The following is a 25,930-nucleotide window of genomic DNA, read 5'->3' on the forward strand; positions in this document are numbered from 1 at the left end:
ATATTTCTATATCAAAACTGTTAAAACAATTTATTAAGAAGGGCCTTCCACCAATTTGATTTTTATCATAGGAAAGCATAAAAATGCAGGATATTCCACCCTCTTTTTTAAATATAACTCTTTTTATTATATATATGACATATGGAATACGGTTTATATTTTTAATGGAATGCAATGCATACGAAAAGGGACGGAATGTTATTCTTAATAAAGTCTGCATTCCATATTTTTTGTATGTTTGTCTTTCATGCTTGCTATATGCTTTTTCTGAATTATTTTGTGTGTTTCTTGGTTGCATATGATGTGGCTCTGTACTAAAAACATCCTGTCATTGTGTTATTGTTCTATGATAATTTCTGTGGTTTTTTTTTTTTCGTTTTGCTAATAGGTTTTGTCTGTGTGCCCTTTTGTGTTTCTTTCTTGCATGTGACGTGACTGTACTTACACTTATACATCCCATCATTGTGCTTTTGTTTCACGGTAAATGTTTGTTTATATATCTGTTTGTTTTAAAGTAATTAAGATTATAACACAACGTTGACTGTTGTGCTCCTTTTTGACATTTTTGACATTTATGTCTATGTTTTGTTAAAACATCATTGTCAATATAATTGAATTTATACAACTGTCACTGATACAAGTGAGAGGTTTAGCCAACTATAAAACCAGGTTTAAACCACCAATTCTACATAAGAAAATGCACGTACAAAGTCAGGAATATGACAGCTGTTATCTATTCGTTTCAATGTAAAAACTTCCCTTATTTCAAAGTATGAACAGTTTTTTTGACTGATGTCCTATGAGTCTGTATATTCAAATATATCGGTGCCAAGATTTATTAGCACTTGTTTTGAAATAAGAGAAAAAAATTGCTTTTCTAAAACGAAATATAAAACATGTAATTGTTTACTTTTTTTAAAAATTGTGACTTAGGTTGAGAGTTGTCTCATTGGCACTCATACCACATCTTCTTATATCTATATAAATATACAAATTGTGACTTGGATGAAGAGTTTCTCATTGACACTCGTACGGTACCAGATCTTATTGTATCATTATAAATATACAAATTGTGACTTGGGTTGAGAGTTGTCTCATTGGCACTCATACCACTTCTTCTTATCTTTATGGGCTACATATAGTATTGAGTATAGTGATGCATTTTTTTTTTATGTTTTAGAGTTTGAGCTGATTTTATTCACTATCAAACTCGATCTGGTATGGAGTATAGCTAATTAGTCATGACTGGGAGGAAACATCGGAACTTCCTTTATTTCAAATCCTCACCATTCCCATATACTTGTATGTATGTGGTGAGACTTTAATAAACTATTGAATCTTTGAATCCCAAATATTGTCAAGCCCCCTCTTAATTTCCTCCAATAAAAAAATAAATCAGGTTGGAAATCACCAGTCCCCGAGATTTGCTAAGTGGATTGTTTTGTTGCTATATTTTCTGAATAAACGTCTATCTCAGTCGAGTATAATGATCAATTTACCCGAACAAAACATACTTTGCACCAAGAATACAAAATTCCAAGAAATAGATATACCAGTCTCTGGAATTAATATGCAATTCTTTTGTGGAACAACTTCTTTATGTGATTGTACAGTCATATCTTATTAAATCTCTTTGTCACTATAAACCATATTATGATAAAAAAAAAAAAAAAAAAAAAAAAAAAAAAAAAAAAAAAAAAAAAAAAAAACAAGAATATTACGGGAAGCGTAAATATCCATATAACATAATGTCCTTTTAGGGAGTGATTTATATAATTGTATCCTAACTAGCGACTTGTCTTACCTAATATTAAAGAGAGTAAAAGAGTTTTTAAGTTTTTTAAATTAAACATTTCAATAAAAAAAGCATTTAATCTGTGAGCTAATATCTTAATTGTCTGTATGTCTTTGATATTTACAAATAACCAAGTTTCCATGCATCTATAGACTAGGTAGGTACGTTCGCCAGGTGAGATACACAGTGTAATCACATGTCATGAGTTATGTCACTTTACGTATAAAGTAAATATTGCACAATTACAAATTACTTAGTAAAACTAAAAATACAATGTTGATATAACTTGACACAAGGTAGCAAAGATTGTGTCCATTTCAGTAACAAAACATCTTATTTGTGAACATTTAATGGACTTTGATGTAATCAGAATAGTTACTTCATTCTTTGTGTCAAAAGGCGTTACACATGAATGAACACACGAATAAAAGGTATAGAAGATGATCGGTTCAAATTATTTAGTCTTTTTAATCAATGGGTCTTTTTCGCACGTCAAGGAACTACTTCATGGATAAATACTAAATGTCATTTATTAGAAGGGATTTAAAACTGTCAGTTGATGAAAGTGAAGATTTAAATGCAGATAATAAGGGACTTAAACATCTGTTACATTCGTCGTCTTTTGTGTGAAAATTATCAAAAATGTTGTTAAGAAAAATTAATTAGGAATATTTTGAAATATTGTCAGTATTTAATAAGAATTTAAATAGCCAAGTTTGAAGTGTGTGTCACTCTGCTGGTATGGACAATCTTACAAAATGAAATGTGATATAGAAATCAGCGTCACTGCAGAGGATGAAGAATACGATACTATAGAAATCCCTCAATGTTTACGTGAATCTACTGTGGAACCTATGTCCAGTGTTGTCAAACAAAACGATTTAGTTTGTCTCCCAGACAGATATGCAAATAAACTTAGAAAATCGAGCGAGAATAGCGAGATCACTAATGGACATTTTGGAAACGATTTGGTCTCGAGGGAGAAAGATTTAAGCACCGCTTTGAAATGGATTAAACAGGAAATTGTAAGTACATTAAATGATCAACTTCAAGTATTTTGAAAACAAAACGAGTTAGTTCGTTGAATTATTAGACTGTATTTCTTTTGCAGATAGTTGTACCTGTATCAATTAATTCTATGCCATTTTCTTTTAAAACAGCATATTCCTTCTTTTCATGTATTTTATAGAAATATTTATCAGTATGAAAAACTGTATTTTTGTGCAGTTATTCAACTATGTTATTCCGTTGACAAATACTTGTACTAAATACACATTGTTGTGAGGGCTCAGCTACAAAAAATCTATTAAAAAATGCCACCTATGTAACTGCACTGGGATCAAATTTCTTCCACAGTGATATGTTATAGGACTCAGTTTAATACATCGATGCTGCACAGTACATTGCATTAGTTTAAAGAGATCGTTAGCTATAATGATAGCTTTGTGCTTTATTCATCGGTCGTACCTTGGTACAACCATCCGTACTGATGGAATGATTGGCTAGACAGTTCGAAGATATTGTGATGAAAGGAAACAGTTGAGTTTCAGACTGTTATATTGTTGATTGTTCTGAATCATACTTTCATTCTTCTTTATACAAATTCTAAAAAAATCTGTTTAATACAATATTATGAAGATGTGAGGTATGACAGTAACCCAACGACATAAACTTGAAAGATCAACACACAACATTCTACAACGAACGTTTACTAGTTTATGCAACAGAACGTCTGTAAATATCAAACTCTACAAAACTTGTATTGAAGACTTTTAAATTATAAAGACTAGTACTTTCAAAGATATGTTTAAAAATAATTTGTTTTATTCATTTTAATATCATTACATTGTACAACATGTAAAAAGTAATTTGTTTCTAATATTTTCTACATATAATAAAAAATGACTAATTATAAGGACGGTGTGAATGAGGTACAATTATACGGTCCATGAACCAAATCAAACCTTTTTCAGTTTGATATGATTTCTTGATTACACGTCCGTAACGCGCAGTGTTAACTTTGTAATAACCTAGCAGGTATAAATGTATTCTTTGAGGGCCTATAGAAAAGAAGTATTTTTAAAATTAAATTAAATGAACTAATTTTACTGCACCACATACTCACTTTGACATATAATGTCTCTTCAGTGATGCTCGATGCCAAGGATATTGCAAATACCAAACCTTAAAAGCTGATGAAACAAACACGTAAATAGCTTGAAGTACTGAAAATGGCTAACAATATAACAAAACACAGACAAGGAACCACAGCTTTGGTATTCGTGAAAATAAAGTTAATACTAAAAATAAGTACTATATATAGACTTTTAGTATTCGTTTCATGTACTATATACATTGTCTGCAAAGATCCTTATTTATAGCAGGTACATTAAGCTGTGTAAGTTAAACTAGGTTTTCTTTTATCGCACCCCCCCCTCCTTCCTCTTTTCCCATTACCAGACCAACGAAGTGTACAGAAAACATACAACTAAATAAAATTCAGTACAGGAAAGCATTAGTTGTATAATTATAGATAACAAAATCATCATCATAATATGACAATCTTATCACAATTCTTTATATATATATTGATGTTTCTTTTTGTACAGAATATTATAAATTATTTTAATTAACATATTTTCTGTAATAGCAACTTAGAGACCGGGGCAATACATTTTTTTATTGCCAAACATTTTCATTTTGAAGTTAATGTATATTGATTAGTTAATGCTAATCAATAAGAAATACATCATTCTGATTGATATTAATTGGACGTGTTAGAAATCCGTCATTATCGGAATGTAACCCTTATAGATGTAATTTATTTCATATTTGTCATGTTCCTTCATTATAAACTATGATTCATTAATATGAATACAAATATTAGTAAATTATCTAAAAAAAAATATGTTTTATAAGACTAGTGATTAAATCGAACTTCAAATTAGTCAGACCACCACGATATCAAACAAGTCTAGAAGTTTTAAACATATGAATTCTCTACCACGAACGAATAATTACAAATGCATTGTATTACATTTTAAAGGCTAACAAATTTTATGTCTCTACATGTGTATTTATAAAACTAAACATTCTGCGTAAAATTGAGAATCACTACCATAGCGTCACATTATTTATAGAATAGTAAATTATAACATTTACAGTAAAAGTAAAGCCACGGCTAGCTATTATAATACTTCAAAACTTTAAAGTAACATTTTTATGTCTAGTTTGATATACAATTAAGTTGTCCTTTTAACCCCTAAATAAATTTCACGACATTATGGACATAAATCAAAATAATTTAGACAGACCCATTGAAAAGTGTAAATCCATCTAAATCTTCCTTAAATATTTGATTACGATAGTAAGTTATGAAAAAGTATATCCATTGACAAACGGTGTTATAAGGGACAGGTTGACACAGATAAGATCATACAAAAGCGTGGTGTTACTTTCTTTGATTATAAAAGATCGTACTCAAAGATAAAATGTACAAATAAGTAACTGTAAACAAAAACAAACCAGTGCCCCCGATCAGATTGATCAAATTATTCCGCTCTAATAACAAGTCATTCTTCGTACAACACTGTTAACCTCAGGGCCAAATATAAAACCTTGCTAAGTATAATGTCAAATAAATACAATAACAATTTGTATATCTATTTGGTTAAATAAAAAACGTTTTAAAGTTTAAATGGTGAAACTGTAATTTTCGTGCAAATCGGAAATAACCCGTCACCAATTTTGTAGGAATTACTTGGCATGCATATTCAGTAATTCTAAATATTATTATCAGTATGTAAAGCGTTATGTTTGGGGTTTTTTGGTTTTTTTTTTTCAAACGAATTGAATAGAATGTGACTTTTTATCTGACGTGTATTTTTCACTTTTTTCAAAGTCTATGTACGCTCATTGGATTTCACGGATAGAAATAACGAAACAACCCATACAACTAAAGGTTATCAATGCAACAACCTATAAATGTAAATGTATGAAACTCATAAATAGTCTCGGTTTTGATGCTTTTGATTGTGCCTTTGTATTGTGTCTGGGATATCATACCTCATGCATGTGTATTTCACCAAAACATTTTATTGCTGAATATGTGATTATCTATATTCTATATAAAGACATATGAGCTGATCTGATTTTATTCAGAATTCTCAAGTTTGTCTCGGTTCATCTTGTAATAATGACAGTAGGAGAAGAATTATATTATTCAGTCAGAAATGGAAATATGATATGAAGTATTTAATATTAAAATGGCGTGTTGACTTTGTGAAAGTTATTTTAAGTATTTATTTGGCATTGATATCCGTATCATATAATAAATTTACGATGCAAAGTGTTAAATGTTAAAATATTGATGTAAATATTCGTCTGTTTGAATAGGTTACGTAAAACGAAACGAGGTGTTTTTATTCTGTGTCTAACTTGAAGAACAATACAGTTAGCAAATCATGTCGAATTTCACACGATCTAAGACTGACATCAGCATTAATGGACTTTTTTAATTCAATAAATCGCCAGACAAAATAAAATGGTCATACATTAAGTTTCGTTATTGTAATAGTTGAAGTACTCTTAAAAACTATTTAAAGTAAGTTAAAAATATATGTTGAGACGTAACTTCAAGTACTGACTTATTAGCTCCATTGAGAACTTCGAGTGTTCTTTTATATTTTATTTGAAAGCAATATATAAGTACATTGATTTTCTATTGAAAAACAATTAAATATGTAAGAATCAATATTTGCCTCAATTTGTAATATTTCGTCATTTTGTCCGTCAGCAAAGAACTCAGATAAAGGATTAAGACCGACCACTTATGTTTTTTCTCTCTGTTTAGACTTCAGCTTCAGACGGGAAAAAAATGATTGAAAATTAATGCTTCTTTTTTTTATTTTTCAGCTTCAGATGAAGGAACAAGACCGGTCCCTCATGAAACAATTTATAGACCTTCGCTCAACAATTGTGCAATTAAGATGTATGTACGAATTTCAAAGTTCTAACTCCGACATTAGTAGTTTAAGTGGTAGTAACTATTCACTGGACGAATCTTACAGACATTCACCGCCACTAAGACACGGTCTTAATGGACACTTAGAGGTAGAAGGAACAGAATTCCGTGCCCGGACTTCATCATTGCTTACACCAAGACGGTCAAATATTACTCATATCAAATGGAGAAGTAATGAATATATATGATGCTGTCTTTTATCAATTATTTCTTCCTGTTTTGTTATTGTTTTTGCACTTGAAATATAAAAAAAGAAGATGTGGTTTGATTGCCAATGAGACAACTCTCCACAAGACACCAAAATGACACAGAAATTAACAAAAAAACACTTCTGCAAAATGTTTTTATTAACACTTATTATTAGGTTCTGTAAAGAAGCATTAGACGTGAAATTTCATTAGTACTTATTGGTGAAATATTTACTTCCAAGTTCGACTCCGTGCGTGAAAACGTCCAGTATCGTGCTTTATTTAATTTTGAAGGTACGTTTTATCAAAATCAACTTAAGTATTTATTTGCATTTCAATCTTAAAAAATGAATTATTAACAAGACACATTCAAGGGAGGCCACTCGAAGCCCTTGGTGGTGATTCTCGTTAAAAAAACTGTCGCAGTAAATAAAAACTGATTTAAAATATGAGAACAGTTTCATAGCAATAAAACAGTTTAAACGTCACATACGACCAAACTTATAAATTGCGTCGCTAACATGTATCGGTATATGTGCATCTTGAAAAAAATCACACTCGAAACAAATTGTATCCACTAAAACAGTATCCATGACAAAATTCTGTTTTTTCTATGTTTAGATTCTTGCTAAAAACACAAAAAGGTAAAATAATCGCAATATAAGGGCAGTAACTCCTACAGAAAGTCTACTAACGATTGTAACAAAATCGGTCTTTATAGTAAATTTTCGGCATTGAATATATGATAATAACTCCTATAATGAGTCGTATGACAGTTTTGATTAAATAGTAGATTTCAACATCTCTAAATGCTGCTCTGTCCGATTTTTTCTCTTTTGATTTAGAGCGGTTTTCAAGATAATAGATATAACTTGCATTTTACTCCTGTTTTCCATTTTGTGCCACGTCAGCCAAGTTTAACTTTGACCCTGTAGTTTCAATGGAGAAGATTTTTGTAAAAGTGTTATAGTAGTCTCAGGTTAGATGTGATAAGAAAAAATGATTGCCGTAATCATTTCCTTAATATAAAATCATTATAGTTAAAAACATTCACACCTAATCTAAACCAATTTAAACACCATCTTCCATCCACATTTATTTGATCAGAAAATGTAGCAGTGACAGGATGTATAAGTACAGAGCCACGTCATATGTAATAAAGTAACACTATAAATTTCGACGGTATAATCATGATTTGCAATCATTTCAGAAAAATGGATTTTGAAAGTCCATGTTACTTTAATAAAGTAATTTGAATATTTTTGGGTTCAGAGTTCAAAGATAAGAGTATCTTATATCACCCTTGACTCATCAGCCTTCTTTCATTATGATGTCTTTTAAATTTTTATTTACTTTGATTCCCGAATCTGAAGATTTTTGTATCATCTTGGTAGGTTGTTTTGTTTTCTCGAAATATTCGTAGTAAAACCTTTTGTATTGCTCACTAGTTCGTTTCGAACAAAAACTCGTATAGTTTTACATCCGATGATTATTTGTCGCGAGTCACCTATTCGTAAGATTTTAAAACACGTGTCGTGGTGCAACTGATGGTTATTTTAGAAACATGGAGATAAGTAAAATAAATGCAACAAAAATTGTCTAAACAAAAGAAATGTCTGGTATATCACATTATACGCGATATATGTCAAGTTTTGTATTGCCAACGAGGACACAGCTTAATGCTAGCTATGTTACAGTGTCAAGTTCATTACAATTATTATAAAACTAAAAACTCTGAAACTCTGTAGATATGTTAACCATATACAATACAATTAAATGCTAATGGCTTGTTCCTGTACTGCATACATATTGGGAACGCTCACAAACGGGAAATTGAAATGATCTGTTTTGTTTTACAGTCTAGTTAAGTTCCCGATAGCCACTCACTGTCAACATCTAGATGTGAGTAAAAACAAGAAGCAGACTAACTATCTGCAGTATATAATTTTACACTTCTGTGTAGCAGCATCTCAGCGGCACCAGCATGTGGAGTATATGTGTCTCAATTGATACGTTATTCTAGAACTAGCTCAAAGTACGTTGATTTTGTTAAACGAAGAATACTGCTTTCTCAAAAGTTGCTAAGACAGGGCTATGAATCAATCAAATTAAAGACACCATTCAAGAATTTTACGGTCGCCACAATGAGCTGATTGGCCATTATGACAAAAGTGTGTCAGAAATCCTATCTGATATTCTTCCTCAGTCATAATAACCTTGCATCATTACCGAACTAAACAAAGAAATAACAAGACGGGTGCCATATACAGTACAGGAAATGCTTACCCTTCCGGAGCACCTGATTTCACTCCCGGTTTTTAGTGAAGTTCGTGTTGTTTCTTATTTATTAGTTGTAAATGTTGATGTAAATATCTTTTGATTTTATGAGTCTTTGTTTACTCATTGGTTTTGATTGTTATTGTCTTTCAATTTTAACAAGATAGATACGATTGAAATAGTAACCAAACTTTGACCTAATGAAGAAAAATTGTACTCGAGCGGACCAATAAAGTTCTTCACAACATGTTTCATGAAATCTGTCATTGAGTAAACGCTTATTTTGCTGTGAAACTTTTACTTTTGGGTACAATTGTAGGTATGAAAAGACAGCATTGTTCTTTCTTAATAAATGTGTGAACCGGGCTTAGAGATATAACGTAATAATAACAACAAACAGAGATTTATTACAACAAGGAAACATAACAATGTAAATTATCACATACATCAGTGAGACGTCAGAAAGCATTTCATATGAATTGTAGTAAAATATGTTTAAATTAATCTTGTGAAAAATTACTTGATATGTTAACAAGTACAAAGAAGGCACATATAAAAATGAAAATGTCTGTACACATTTTTAAAAACATTTTGTTTAACAATAACAAGAGAAGAAACATTATTTTGGCAAAGTTTTAAAGAAGGTAAGCTTTATTTAATCAAATGTATTTTTCTTATATTATTTTTATCATTCATGGTGCTGAAACGAAACATCGTGCATTTTTTCACAAGGTGACGTATATAAGCTACATCATTTATGTTTTACATTGGAATAGATTTTTTAGATGAAATCTTTGAAATCTTTAGATGTTTAAAGGTATAAATGTCTTTTCGACGGACTATAGGCTTACACAGGGTAAACCATTGTGACACATACCAACACTAAAATATATCGCGTTAAAGCTAATTATTCATTATGTCTTAGAACTAGGTTTAACAAAGAATCGTATCAAGGTTATAAAATAGCATAAAGGAATGTTTCGTAAAAGAACAAAATTTTCATCACACTAAGCTACATGAAGCAATCACGAACATGTTAATAAAACGTTTTAAAAACTAAAAAAATGTTATGATGAAACTATATATAAAATAAGAAGATGTGATGTGATTGTCAATGAAACTCTCAATCAGAGACTATAGGAAACTGTGCGACATCAAAAAGGTACCGACAAATGTTAAACAGTTCAATTGAGATGACCAACAGTGTTTTTATGTTCAAAACAATAAACAAAAACAATTATGATATACAGCAACAAACGACAGCCCATTGAAATACGGGCTACTAACTAGAGACAGGCACATTTATAATGTGGCGGGGGTTTAACATAATAACGTATGCTAACCTATCCCGATAACATGGTACAGTGGTGTAACAGTACATAGTAAGAATAACTTATCAACATCAGTTGAAAAGGGCCTTATAAGCACATAAAAACCCTGACAAAACATAAAAGACAGAGATCTGAGAGTACTAGCAGTTATTGAAAGCTAGTTCTAAGCCAAAAACAACGAATAGAAAATAAATAAATGTAACCTATTTATGAAGATTTTTTTCATTCCGGTATCTTTTAACCATGTTGTCTTAAAATATCTTTAATGTTAGACAATAAAGTATTTTTTGTTGTTTTTGGTACCTTCAAATAAAATCATCATAGGTACCAGGACTACAATTTTATATTTACGCCAGACGCGCGTTTTGTCTACAAAAGACTTATCAGTGAAGCTCGAATCAAAAATCATAAAATGTTTAAAAAGGCCAAATAGAGTACGAAGTTGAAAAGTATTGAGAACTAAAAATTCCTAAAAATTTTGCCAAATACAACTATAGTATTCTATTGTTTTTAATGTTGGGACTATACAGACAATAAAGTATGTTTTGTTGTTTTTGGTATCTTTAATTTATTGTTTTTAATGTTGGGACTATACAGATGATTGAGGTTGGACAATAAAGTATATATTTTTTTTTATATCTTCAATCTATTGTTTTTAATGTTGGGACTATACAGATGATTGAGACGAGCGTACTGTGATTTTGTTTATTTGTTTAGACAAGTTAGACTTATACGTAAGACTTAAGTTGAATCGTAAACCCTGTCAAACTGATGATGAGGTTTGGCTAGATTTAGTTCATTTATAGAAAATCTATGCTCTTTGACTTAACGTAAACAATAAGATAATTCCTTACTAATATAGAACCTTTTTTAAAAAAAAACAAACAAAATCTTCACAATAAAGCAAACAAAATCCTACAATTTCACTGATTGAAAGCACTTTACAATATACTAAAGTGTGTTTAAAATATATAAGTCACTCAAAATGTAGGTAAAACAACATAAGTACATTTTATGATTCATTTGATGTTAAACAGAAGATTAAACCTGTAAACATTACCCCAGCTTTAACAATCTGTATTATTGTCCCTTTTCTCTGTAGATATCTGCTTCCATTTAGATACAACCATACTTTGTTTAACATTTTTCTGAAGCTTTGCAGATTTCCATTTATTATTCTTACAAGCGGCTTTACACTGGAGTTCATCTTTAGTCATGACTTCTCCTTCGTCCATATCATCTTCTTCTGTCTTTATTTCCATCTTTTGAACTATCAAACGGAGTAAGTCGTAGTTCTTCTCAACAAAACTTGTCAACTGTTTAATTCTGTAATATATATACATCATGAAATTATTATATTCCACCTTGAGGTATGAACATTTAGAATGAAATATTATATTCAAGATGTGTATGTCTTTTGTTTAAAACTCAAACTGGAATTTATCTAGGATTGGAAAGGACCAAATTAAGAATATCTACCCCTGCACAGAAATTAAATCAACTGCTCTAAGTCTTATTTCGGACATCGTTTACCACATTTGGAGTAAGAGCCAAAACAAGTTTCAGATTTTACCGGTAATATTTAAATTAAACTGTAAACTTACTTAGCTTTTTGTTTCGTTAGTTCCATAGCCAGCTCGGCATTTTCTTTTGGTAGTCTCGATGGATCGTCGTATGCATTTTGCCAGGTCATCTTAGACCAAAGCTAAAATGAAACCATTATGAAATGTATAAACCCAAATATGACCATTATACACATGTTTGATAATACAGTAGAAAAGGACAATATCATGACAAGAACAAGAGGACGAAAAGACAACAAATCATAACAGCGAAATACAACTGTTGCCTTTATATAACAAATACTCCACATTTTAGATTGCGGAAGCCAAACACTGCAATAAAAATTCGGTAGCAATCTAGATTTTAAGAAATTCCTGCTTCGCTAATGACATTCGTCTGTTCATTACAGGCGATTATGTAATATATGATAGCAGATAAGCGGATATCTCTTTACTAACCATAAAACATACCCCATTCTTACATAGTCGGGGTAAGCAAATTCTTAAATTGTTCTTAACAGGATTGGAAGGTTTAAAATAAAAACACAAAAAAGTAACAATAAATTTAGTAAAATCACAAAAATATTGAACTCCAAGGAAAATTCAAAAAGGAAAGTCCACAATCAAATAAGATGACCTGGCAATCAAATCAAATAAAATGTTTTTATTATCCGAGTTCATTGATGTAACGATAAAAATCTTTTCCCTACGAGTTCATCGTTTGAAGCATGTAAACATATACTATTCTACAATGAAATAAATCAAAGATGATCTATCATAAAGAGTCGGCGGTAAATTCTCTATTAAAGCTAGATAACTCTTGGTGCGAACAAAATAAAAAAAACATAATAATAAAGCTTTCCACATCAAAGACGAACAATTAAAAAAAATCCTATAAGTTATTTGATAAGATGAACTATTTTAAAGCTTACGCTCGATATCATGCTCGTCCTGCAGCTGGGATACACTCTAATGTTTACTTTGTCAACTCGCTCCAATAGTTTCTGAGGTAATCGTCTCTCGAAGTCAGTATGGAGCTCAACCTTTGAACGTAAAATAAAAATTATCTGTTTTAAACTTTTGAATCAATTAAAAATAGTACTAGATTTATAGTAGGTCAAATAGAATAGTAATTCAGTGGTGTTTATTGTTTCTTTCCGGGGTATTTGTCTTTCGTTTATTTGTCATACATCATCAGATGTTGATTCGTTTAAATAGACATCCATGATCATATCAATGCCTTGCACAATATAATATTTTATTTACAAAATACAGTTACACGATGTGTTTTTATTGTCAGTGTTTATCTTTTATTACCTGCATTGCAAGTCGTTTCAATGTAGCATCTTTTTGGACTGCTTCGATATCTCCAACAGCCAAACCGATCTGAAATGAAATTGTTATATTTTATTTTTAAATTACACAAACAACAATATTGATTTAAAGCAACGAAACATGCTGTTGATGTCATTGACCCTGTCACCCAACTTAAAACTATATTAATAAAGTCATCATAGATACCAGGACTACATTTTGTATATACGCCAGATGCGCGTTTCGTCTACAAAAGACTCATCAGTGTAACCAGGTTAAGTATGCACAGTCACCAACTTACCAATAGGTTCATCAGTAAGATAGGCATGATCAGTACAAATACGATCAGTAGTATCATTGTCGGTGCTTTGTATGGCAATGTCCGGTCATCACTGTCAGTATAGGGTTCATTAAACGACACCATATAGTCTAATTCTAGCATCATCATCGCAGATCTCAGAATAGATAATCCAGGAGTTGAATAAGCTTCAGAAATCTATAAAATATGCATAAAATATCAAAATAAAAGTAGATTTACATATTGATATTAGATAAACGATTCATACATTAGAATAAGAAACATACAAACGTACTTGGTTCTAGTTTTAGTGATTGTTTTATTTTATTATTATATTCTGATTATTGATCTGGACAATCTGGGAGTATTAAGTAGGAACACTTTTCTCCAACTTGAACAGGAAAGTTTATATATAACAGGCACTAAAACAAAACCGCAAACATCAACGGATTTTGACAGAAATGAGATTTTGGGTGTTCAGGCAATATCCTCACTATCTATTTGATACATTATTTGTTTATCGGCTGAATATATTTACGAGATTTCAACATCGGTGAAGAACTGTTGCTTTAACTTAAAGTTATTTACAATGAAGGAAAACATCATGTTGCTTTTAGAATTATTTTGTTCTGATTGAATTGTCGTTAAAAATAAAAAGAGAAGACATAAAGGGGGGAAATAAAACGTGTGTGTGTTAAACATACCTCATGCCTCAGTAGAAGGAAGAAAGAGAGTCCGAAGGCTACGAATAATAACGAGAAAACACACAATGCTTGTAGTAAAGTCCGTAGTATCTCTAGAAACATGATGACATAGATCCCAAATACATCAAATCTGTTAAAATATGAAAATATTGAGTCAGCTTATATACAGAATATGAAGTGTAGAATACTCTAGTTATAAGTTTTTGTACGTGTTTTCATGGGTATCACAACACTTGATTCATTCCTTTGGGTTTGGATTTTCCCTTTTCCAAAAATTGATAAAAAAAAAACGTATATCCTTTATCAATATCGGATATTTGATTTAAAGTTGTAAGTATGTCAACCGCAATTATTACACTTGGGCTTGTAAACTGATGTTCAAATAGCACTAAAGTACTCCCATCAAGATACAAATTTAATTAAAAATCAGAATAAGGATCAAAATCTTGAACATTTTAATGTAGTCCACATGCCTTTGCTAGAAAAAAAACCGCACATCTTTGTCCTTTTGATATGTTTTACTTAAACGCTCTCAACGTTCGATCTTTTTCAATTTTGAATATTTCTAGCATCATTGACGAAAAACAACCATTTTTAAAGTAGTTATAAATGTTTTTCTAAGTATGTTCCCTTTTTCCATGTTGGTGTATTTTACAGATGACATTTGTTTTTTCGCTCTGTCACCGTTGAACACTGTGAATTATAGTTGATCATAGTTGCGTTTCTTATATCCATGCATTTGAATGCATGTAACAACGTTGAAGGTGATGGTGTATTTTTCGAGTTGCCAATAAAAATTAATACGAGCATACAGTTTTACTAACCTTTGGAGAAAAAGAAGACAATTAAACCAAGCCAAAAATATAGCTATCGCTCCTGCTTCTGTGTTAAGATGATCACCGTAGCCAAACAGAACAGGTGTCACGAACAACGCAGATGATACATACAACACCCATTCTAATAAGTTGTTCAGGTCAGTGAAATATTTGACTCTCTGAAAACAGATAAAAATATGGAGTAACACACAATTTGTCAAAAGTATACATCACTCGCATTTTGAAAATAACATGTTCTATGCTTAGTAATGAAGAAAATTGTATAGACAAACAGACTGACTGCTTGATAGAAAGAAAAAAACACGTCAATATTTAAAGTTTCAGAACTAATGTCAAAGGATTCATTTTTATAGAATTGTAGTATTGTAGACGATAAAGAATGTTAGGTTTCCAAAGCTCTTCAATTTTGCATTTGCTTTGGTTTTCTAAAAGGTTGAATTCGAGCGCCGCCACTGATCAGTCGTATATGGTTAAGGTTTTTTTTACACATTAAACATTCAAACAGATGCCAAAATATACATATTAGGTTTCTGTTAAATACATGAACGCCATTACAAAATTTTATATATTTGAATTAACATAGTATTTATAATAATATATACCTGTTGAACCATTTGAAATATCTCTTTCAGAATGTTAAGAACTGTGAAAAGAAGAACTACCCATTTACTCAGCTCTAAACCCATGCCTGTCTGAAAATGTAAATGAAATATTTCAAAGAAAATCTATGTAGTCAATATCTACATTTCATTATACAATTAGGAACGATCAAACGAAATGGTATATAAAAATCCGTGTGAAACATTTATTCTCTTATGGTTGGGGCCTGTTATCTAACTCCCACGTGAATAGATATTTTTCGTATCACACCGTACGGAGTGTGATATGAAAAAGTGATATCAAAATTACGTTAATTTGATTGGCTTATCTCGTAAATTTCCAATATTTTCATTGGCCGTTGATCAGGTCATTATTCACTGGAAAAGGTCATGCCGGGACTACTTTTTTTCTTGACAACTGATTGTTTACTTCCGGTTTTCGCGATTTTCGTCTGCTTTATCGTCTGCATTATCTAATATAAATCTTATCATGGACGAAGAAATAAAGAAAGGAACCCGTGCACTCGTTATGAAACCTATAAAAATATAAAAAAAAAGATATATCTGGGAGTCAATGGAACAGTATTCTGTTCACACAAGAACATACAACACAATAAAATAAAACCATATTAGTTCAAAAAGTATACAGATCAGTACGCGTTGCAAAGAAAAACGGCCGTAGCAACACAACTCGCAACAAATAGGCCACGCACATACAACTTTTTGCCATAAGAGAAATAGGTTTAACAACTTGTGAGAATTAGATATCGCTTGATATCAACTCTCGTTATTTAATTTCAATAATAATAAACTCGCCATAGGCTCGTTTATTATAATTGAAATTAAATAACTCGAGTTGATATCAATCGATATCATAGGCTCGTTTATTATTATTGAAATTAAATAACTCGAGTTGATATCAATCGATATCTAATTCTCACTTGTTATGAAACCTATAAATATCTTTAAAATTAACCATAAGCTACCTGGTGACAGATGGAAGAATTGTCATCTTTTCTTAAGGTATAGTTTGTAGTATTGGTACTATTTGGTGAGTAGTTGTTAACACATGGTAATGATACCATATATGTCAACATTACAAGGAAAATAATGTACATAATAAAGTTGATAGAATACAGCCAAACTCCATAGGCTAGCCTGAAAAATATAACAGTTGTAATTAGTATCGACTAAATGACCAGATTGGGTTTAAATCATTTATGAAATACGTTTTAATAAAATATATTCTATACAGGTAACTCATAAATTAAGAAATGATCTGAAGTTTAAATGTTTACCTGTGGTTCAAATAAAATAAATTCACCCTTCTTAAAAACCAAAATTGTTCTACCTTATGGAACTAATTTGAACTCAAACTGATGTTAACTTCATAACTTATCGTCAATGGATCCTTATGTGATTTTTTTAAACTTCATTTAAGGTCTCAGTATGTTATAGCTATTTCCTATCTTTTATATTTTTGTGTTTTAAGTTTTGTTGATTTGCCTCTGGTACAAAGAGGTTTCCAATTCCTTTTTCGGTATTTTATCATTGTAATGAAATTAGTTTGGACGAATATTGTGAATATAATTGTATAATGTTAGAAATTGAATGTAAGTAACATAGGTACGTCACTGTTTTAGATATCCGGTTATACTTGTCGTTGATGGTAGTGTGATCGTTGTTATTTATTTATTTGGGCGTTTTTCTGTTAAAAAATATCTTGTGTGTGCTTGTCTTGTATTTCTGTCACGTAGTGTTTTAACAAAATTTTTAAACATTGTCAAAAAGCAAGTTTGGCATGCCATGAAATCAGTTTCATTCACCATTTTAATCTTTAAATGTCCTGTACTAAGTCAGGAATGTGGCAGTTGTTGTTAAAAAGTTTGTTTCTATTTGTGTTGTTGTTTGTTTTTGATGCACTTCGATGTTCCTGTTGTTTCTTTTATGTTTTGTATTTTCGTCGGGTTTGTAACGAGTCAATACTGAGTTTGTGAATTCGAACCCCGCTCGTTCGGGTGCACTCAACTCCAATCTTAATTGACTAGGATTGTCAGTTTTCCTATCCAAGGTCAGGTACTCCGGCTTCCTCCACCAATAAAAAACTGACATCCACGAATTAGCCTAAATACGGTGATTAAAAGTGGTGTTCAACACCAAAAATCAAAAATCAAATCGGTTTTGTAATATAAAAAAGAAGATGTAGTATGATTGCCAATGAGACAACTATCCACAAAAGACCAAAATAACACAGACATAAACAACTATAGGTCACCGTACGGCCTTCAACAATGAGCAAAGCTCATACCGCATACTGAGCTATAAAAGGCCCCGATAAGGTAATGTAAAACAATTCAAACAAGAAAACTAACGGCCTTATTTATGTAAAAAAATGAACGAAAAACAAATATGTACCACATAAACAAACGACGACCACTGAATTACAGGCTCCTGACTTGGGACAGGCACATACATAAATAATGTGGCGGGGTTAAACATGTTAGCGGGATCCCAACCCTCCCCCTAACCTATGACAGTGGTATAACAGTACAACATAAGAACGAATTATAAAAATCAATTGAAAAAGGCTTAACTCATCAGATGGACAAAAATACAGTGGAAGTGTACCCGGCTTTGTTTTTCTCAGAATCGATTTATGACTTTCGAATATCGGTATACTACTGTTGCTTTGTTTTAATATAGAAAGATTGCTTAAATTAAATAAAACTTGGTTGATATGATTCATTTTACATAATCATAATCATACTGATGAAGGATACATGTTTTCCGACATATTCAGGGGCGTAGCTGCCGTTAGGCACTTTAGGCACGTGCCTACACATAATTTTTTCACAAATATTTTGTTTTATTAAAAATATATAATAAACAACGTTATAATATGTAGATGAACTCCAGTGAAGTTGTCACAACTCTTATTATCGAATATCACTGATGCGTACACTAGTCTCTCGTCCTTAGTGAATGGAATATTGGATAGAATTGAATTTTTTTATGTGTGTACCTTATAAAGAAACTATAAACTAAAACTTCGGTTCAGATCATTTCAATGCTATCAACAAAAACCTAAATGAACCTCAACTTAGACACATGAATTTTTGATTAGTTGTTAGTTTTCAACAACAAACATCATAACCACTCCAGCGTTAATCTCAATTGGACATCACTTGAACAAAGAAGGAAAGAAGCGAGACTCACAATGCTATTCAAAATAGAAAACAACAAAGTGGCCATATCAAAAGAAGGTCGTCTAATACCACCAAAAAGACTGTCACGAAACATGCATGAAAAATCCTTCCAAGTACCAGCAGCATCCTGTGACTATAGAAAACACTCACTTTTCCCAAGAACCATCCGGGATTGGAACGCTCTTCCCCTGGGGTCGTATCAGCTCCTTTAAAGCCTCAATGACAAAGCTGAATAAAATTTCAAAATTTAGGGGGAGAGGTGGTCTAATATGCGCACCAAACCATGGCAGTATAATCAGTTCGTTGATTGTGGTAATTATCTGACAGAAGCAGAAGAACTTGCGGAAGCAGAAACAAGCTTTCCACTTTGTCTTCATGCACCCGACTTGCCAATGTTTGTCGTCCATTTGGCTGTGCAGGATGTATAAATACGTAGTAACGTCTGGTCAGAATGGGGACATTTAATTTTATGTCTAGTTTTGAGAGAATGCCACTCTTTGAGGAGTTCGTAGTTGGTCTACTGAAAGGCAAAGTTTCTGCTCCTATCCAAATTTGAAGACCGTCCTGTACAACACCTATTACAGGACTAAGCTCCCTGTTGTTTTTATTGTAAATAACCAATTTGTTTTTTTTGTTCTAAACTTGCATAAATATTTTACACTGGATGTTTAAAAATCAATCTATCAACTAGCTTCCAGTAGTTTAGAGTGCTCTCAGATCTACGTGTAATGACCACAATTATTTAAATTCCTAAGCAGGTAGGGATTTTACAGTAGAGCGGGATATAAAGAAATACTAATTTCTTAAATTTTGTTACGTTAGTATGAACAGAACAGAACTTTTGCATTAGGCATCGACTATGCGTATATGTGTTTGTGTGGCTAGGGTGAAGGTTTAAGAATCAAAAGATTGATGATTGATATCTTTCTAGCCAAAAGGATAGTGTTATAGTAATATCAGTGTTTACGTGCACGTGCCTATTTTTTTTAATGAAGGATCGTCAGAATATGTACAATCAATTAAGTTAAACGTATATATCGATCATAACGGAATAGATTTGAAAATACCAAACAGGGTGTACTGCTTAATTAAAGTGATACGCGGATCTATGCTGGGCAGTATACATATTGTAAATAATTTTTTTTAATATTGGATTTTCCAATTGTACTGCGTTATTTAATTCACCATTCAGATGTTATGGTAAATTATTCATAATTGTTCGAACTTTACATCATGTATACTATAATTATCATGATTAAATAACCAGAAAATTTAATATTTTTGTGCATAAAATTTTGCAGCCAAAACGCTGAAATCCGTTTTTCGTCGGGGGGGGGGGGGCTTCGCCTCGCTGAACCCCCTAACAGGGCTCTGCCCTGGACCGGCTGGGGGCCTTGGGCGGCCCCAGACCCCCTGCCGATTTGTGCCTACAGTTGAATGAATACCTAGCTACGCCCCTGATATTCATATTTAATTCACGTTTTTTGATTAAGTTGAGCCTTCCAATTGATATTTAATCGTGTGTTTTTCTATGTTGTGATGTTATACTATTGTTTTAGAAAAAGGTGAAGGTTTGGTACCATTAAAACGTTTAATCCCGCTGCACATGTTTGCATCTGTCCTAAGTCAGGAATCTGATGTACAGTAGTTGTCGTTTGTTTATGTTATTCATACGTGTTTCTCATTTATAGTTTTTTAATATAGATTAGAACGTTGGTTTTCCCGTTTGAATGGTTTTACACTAGTAATTTTGGGGACCTTTATAGCTTATTGTTCGGTGTGAGCCAAGACTCCGTGTTGGAGGCCGTACATTGATCTATAATGGTTTACTTTTATAAATTGTTATTTGGATGGAGAGTTGTCTCATTGGCACTCACACCACATCTCCCATATATCTATTTTCATAGAGACTTATATAAATTGTTTCCTTTGGGGGGGGGGGGGATATTATGCGTATATATAATTTATTTATTTTATACATTATCGTTACTCGTAACGATCAAGAGTAACGATCAAGCGCGTTTAAAGGGCTACTAGCTGTCAAATTTATGGTCACCGATTTGACTCAAATTCTAATATTTGATTTATAACAATCGAAAACATTTATCCAAACTATCAAAAGTCTAAAATAAACAGTTTACAGAGCATGGAGTAGATAATATATAGGTTCGTTTCGTGTGTATTTTAGTCCAGACGGCATCTAATTAACTATCGATTTGACCTCAGATGACCATATAAGCGATGTAAACATAAATAAAGATATGAATAGATTAAACCAACACGTGCAATAGGATTTTTATAGGTCTGTTTGATTTTATTTTATAGATTAATTATAGATGTTTCTCATTGCGTTTAAACGTATAAGAATGATTTTATATGCATCGAATTAGTAATCGAATGATTGACCGTAGTTTTACTTTCATTGTTGACATTCTTTTTCTTTAAACAGTACACGTACAATGCATGATTTGTCAATCTCTAGCTAGGGGTTAAATTGAAGTTCACATGAATACGGATTTAAAGAGGTCGACTCTTTCACTTGCAAGTGAATAACTAATTATCAATGTTTCTTAGCGTAATTTGACAAAATTGAACATTTTTGGCTGCAAAAAGCGAATTGTTATTTTACTATTTTACTTTCATTATTGATTGAATAAAAAAAAAATAAACTTTAGATTTTTTATATGTCTCGTAGATAGTTCCCCTTTAAGAAAGATCGATGACTAATATCAAGATGTTTTACAATTACATTTAAATATTATAAAATGTTAAACTAAGATAATACCATTTCATTGAGAGATAGGCTTTACAAACTGGATGAGATAGTAACTCAACTCTACCAAACTTCACCATGAGCTGTAAAATAAATGAAAACATAAATATAGATGTTCGAAACATTCAAACTAGTGGTACCTCGGAATCAAATGCTCAAATAGTTATCAAAGGTACCAGGATTGTAATTTAGTACGCCAGACGCGCGTTTCGTCTACATAAGACTCATCAGTGACGCTCATATCAAAATATTAATAAAGCCAAACAAGTACAAAGTTGAAGAGCATTGAGGATCCAAAATTCCAAAAAGTTGTGCCAAATACGGCTAAGGTAATCTATGCCTGGGATAAGAAAATCCTTAGTTTTTCGTACAATTCAAACTTTTGTAACAGGAAATTTATTAAAATGACCAGATAAGAAAATCATTAGTTTTTCGTACAATTCAAACTTTTGTAACAGGAAATTTATTAAAATGACCACATTATTGATATTCATGTCAACACCGAAGTGTTGACTACTGGGCTGGTGATACCCTCGGGGACGAAACATCCAACGATTTGATAACAAAAAACATAATAACAGAAGTTTTTTATACATTCAAAAATTCGTTTACACACATTGTTTTAAAAACATTTCAGTAGTATTATATCATATTCTTCTTGTAAACAGGTAAAAACACAGACAACTATCCTACATAAATGAACCGATTTGAACACGGTTGTTTCTTCAAAAATACTAACAATGAGAAAATAATTCATAAAACTTACAATAAAAAGCACTGAAAATTTAAAAGCACGAGACAAAATGGTCTTCGTGAAGTTCAAGAAATACATACATTTAACGCATACATTGGCAGAACTTCTTCTCCTGGATTTTGTTTTGCTTTGGTATAAGTGTATGGACACTGGAGAAATTGGAAATCATAATCAATCTAAAAAACAACATAACAACCATAGTTAAAAAAGACTTTGCTCATTATTTGCATATATTAAACGTTTTAACCATTTATAAATATTGAAAAAGAAAACGAATTTATTAGACCACATATATCCATATTATCTGCTTAATCCATATTGAAAACATTTTTTTCTACTGATTTACATTTTCAATTTGTTGTGGAAAATATATTAAAGTAAAACTAGGGCTCTTGGAACCTCTATTTATTTGATATTTTTACCTTTAGAAATAATCCATGGGTACCTGATTTAAGTAGGCCATTAGTAACACAAGGGATGCAGATTTCAGTGGTTAAAACGAATGCCTACAATTTTGCGTTATTTTGTAAAAGTAATGACCAAAAATATGAAGCAGAATTTCACTTTAGAAAAGACAGTGATTCTAATATGATGAAATATAACCATATTCAGTGAACACGACGACTACTCTTGATGAACCTTCATCTGGTGGATTAGAGACAAAAAACTTCAAAAAACACTTTTATTTTTATAATTAAAATCACCAAAATACAAAGTCCTATGAATAGAAAGTTAGAAATGATATCATAAAACAAAGTTATAAACATTCATGATTATTCATACTTAATTAAAATTTTCTGTATATCATTGTACCAGTATTTGCAGTATAAACTAATGCTTACGTAGGAATTTCTGACTTTACAACCTCCAGTTTTCTCATCTGTTTTGGAATCCTTTTGACAGTTGTCCAACACAACCTGGAGTAAAATCCATTTTGTATTCACTTTCAACATTATTTTTTATATCTAATGTGATTAAAACTGTAAGATTTTCAATGATATATTACTCATAATGTGTCTTCTAAAGATAATATTTTTTTTTAAATTAATAAAAAGGATAATCAAAGTTATCTTTGCTTTTATAGTTAAGACTTCATAGTTTATAGTTAATTAAAAGACAATATTTGTGTTTGAAAAACTTTCAATTGTTAATATTTCCATTATAATATTCCAGAAAAGAAAAACAAATACCATGCCAACGTCTGGCAAATGTTCTATCAAACGGCTCATACCACAACCTGCGTCTGAAGATGTGTGCAATACTTCAATCCATCTGTTAATAGAGTTAATCAAAATGTAGATATAAAGCATAATATACTATTACAGTACTGTTATAATAAAGACAGATAATTTGTCATCAGCAAGGTCAAATATGAAAATTAATTGTAACCTCGCTTTTTCATAGCAATGCAAACATCGATATATAAAATAAAATACTTCTACGTTATACAATGAACAGTGTGTTAACAGATTTTATATGCGAGTATTGGAAAAATATCCTCTGAAATAATATAAAAATGTAACAACTTTAATGAACAAAATTCGCATTTCGACAATACATTTCTCTTCAATTTTGTTTTATGCCAAAATATTTATATATCCGGATCATAAAAAACAATATAAACCATATTTAGTACAGTTACATATTCCAACTACGTTTCAACAAAATGTTATTACCTGTTATGTTTTACTATAGCAGTTGCAACGTCTGTGTGTTTGTTGTCAATCGCCAGATCAAAAAATGTTCCGCCATTTCCATTTAGCGAAAACTTAGCGTCAGCGTTCATTAGAAGTGTAACTGCCGGTACTTGTCCAACTTGACAAGCTACATGTAGAGCTGTATTCTATAAAAAAAAATATATTCCACTTATTCAGACACAATTTAAAACCAAGAGTTCCAAATGGTGAAGTAGAAATCATCCCTTCGTAAATTTTCTCTCAAAGACATCCTGATAGGAAATACAAATCATGGAATATCGTAACAGCTGGGAGGTATATATTACACAACCAAGCACTCCTTAAATGTTGCTACAATAAGTTATGTCGACAATCCATGTATGATGTCCAGTTTTCTTATTTTTTATTAGTGTTTGTCAAATGTCAAAACAAGAAAAAATCTGCTCATTGTTGATGTCGTACTGTGACCTGAATTCCTTCACATCCTTGTCTATAGGTTTGATGGTTAATTATTGAAAGGATCCCATTGGTTAGTGTCCTGAATTTCGTTTTTTTTCTTATTATCACAAATACATCTTACCCCATCATTGTTTTGAGAATCAAGTAGGTTACCATGGACATTCAGGATACATCTCATACTTCTAGTGTGTCCATGTATGACAGCCATGTGAAGAGGTGTGTTACCCTCATGGTCCCTATGAAAGAAAGATTTAATTTTTATTCAATGATCAGTTTTTACTTTTTCCTTAACAATAAGTTGTAGAGTATTTCAAATATTGTTTTAGTACTTATTTACAGAACATAGTAATGCATTATCTATACCTTTCGTTACATGTTAAATAAGTGCAGGTTTGATGGTTACAGACATTTTTGCATGCAGGTTTTAAAATATCATCATCCACTTTTTGTAAAACTGTTAGTAGAAAAAACTTTTAAGTCTTATTTTATGAAAAGCATTAAACATGTGATACTTTTTTAACCAGGACAAAGCGAGTATTGATAGCATTAGTAAATTTATTGCAAAATTTCATATAAAAGCTGGAAGAAATATTTGAATTCTTAAAATTTTTACAAATCAGTAGTTTTTGTTCTACTCATTATATCCAATCCTTCTAGACATACTTAGTAACATATGCTCCTCTTTGCATCAGTAATGTGATGATTTTAACATGTCCATTTTTAGCAGCATGATGAAGTGCTGTACTTCCGTCTTCATCCACCTCATTGATAATCCCTGGTCCGTCTTTACTGTTCAGCAAACGTTTACATGTATTATAACGTCCATATCTGTAACCAAGAGGATATAAATAGAATATAGAAAACACACTGGGTATATAAGAACCTATTTGTATGCACCAGAAGCACATTTCAACAATAAATTGTCTTCTTTGATCTTCGTGGCAATCCATTTTAAAAATCCAAAAACGATTAACGTAATACTATTCAATATTTGAATAGGTGATAAAACAAAAACAAAGAAACGAAGAGTGATGCCAAAGCCAGACACGGAAAATTATTTATAAAAATGTGAAATAACATTAATTTGAAAGTAAATCAAGAGCATTTTGATGACTCAGGTTAAAACATTGTGAAG

General features: G+C 31.3%; 2 protein-coding genes across 5 annotated transcripts in view; one reads left to right on the forward strand and one right to left on the reverse strand.

The window, feature by feature from the left end:
* Nucleotides 1-2,064: 2,064 nt before the first annotated feature.
* Nucleotides 2,065-7,025, forward strand: LOC143059206 (uncharacterized). The gene is made up of 2 exons (XM_076232693.1): nt 2,065-2,820; nt 6,710-7,025. The coding sequence occupies exons 1-2, from the start codon at nt 2,554-2,556 to the stop codon at nt 7,004-7,006; spliced, it is 564 nt and encodes a 187-aa protein (XP_076088808.1). The 5' UTR covers nt 2,065-2,553; the 3' UTR covers nt 7,007-7,025.
* Nucleotides 7,026-9,670: 2,645 nt separating this feature from the next.
* The window catches only part of LOC143059175 (transient receptor potential cation channel subfamily A member 1-like), a 55,252-nt gene continuing 38,992 nt past the window's right edge, over nt 9,671-25,930 (reverse strand). For all 4 annotated transcript variants that reach the window (XM_076232681.1, XM_076232670.1, XM_076232675.1 and 1 more), the window contains 16 exons: nt 25,459-25,623; nt 24,917-25,031; nt 24,337-24,503; nt 23,851-23,932; nt 23,503-23,577; nt 22,741-22,836; nt 21,919-21,989; nt 16,914-17,085; nt 15,931-16,020; nt 15,317-15,486; nt 14,493-14,622; nt 13,792-13,986; nt 13,494-13,562; nt 13,109-13,219; nt 12,219-12,319; nt 9,671-11,940 (listed from right to left, as the gene is read on the reverse strand). In XM_076232681.1, coding sequence (XP_076088796.1) covers nt 11,682-11,940; nt 12,219-12,319; nt 13,109-13,219; nt 13,494-13,562; nt 13,792-13,986; nt 14,493-14,622; nt 15,317-15,486; nt 15,931-16,020; nt 16,914-17,085; nt 21,919-21,989; nt 22,741-22,836; nt 23,503-23,577; nt 23,851-23,932; nt 24,337-24,503; nt 24,917-25,031; nt 25,459-25,623 — 2,068 coding nt within the window. In that variant the 3' untranslated portion in view covers nt 9,671-11,681. The remainder of the gene's footprint in view (nt 11,941-12,218; nt 12,320-13,108; nt 13,220-13,493; nt 13,563-13,791; nt 13,987-14,492; nt 14,623-15,316; nt 15,487-15,930; nt 16,021-16,913; nt 17,086-21,918; nt 21,990-22,740; nt 22,837-23,502; nt 23,578-23,850; nt 23,933-24,336; nt 24,504-24,916; nt 25,032-25,458; nt 25,624-25,930) is intronic.

Source organism: Mytilus galloprovincialis, chromosome 1 (genome assembly GCF_965363235.1).
Source record: "Mytilus galloprovincialis chromosome 1, xbMytGall1.hap1.1, whole genome shotgun sequence".
NCBI classification, from domain to species: domain Eukaryota; kingdom Metazoa; phylum Mollusca; class Bivalvia; order Mytilida; family Mytilidae; genus Mytilus; species Mytilus galloprovincialis.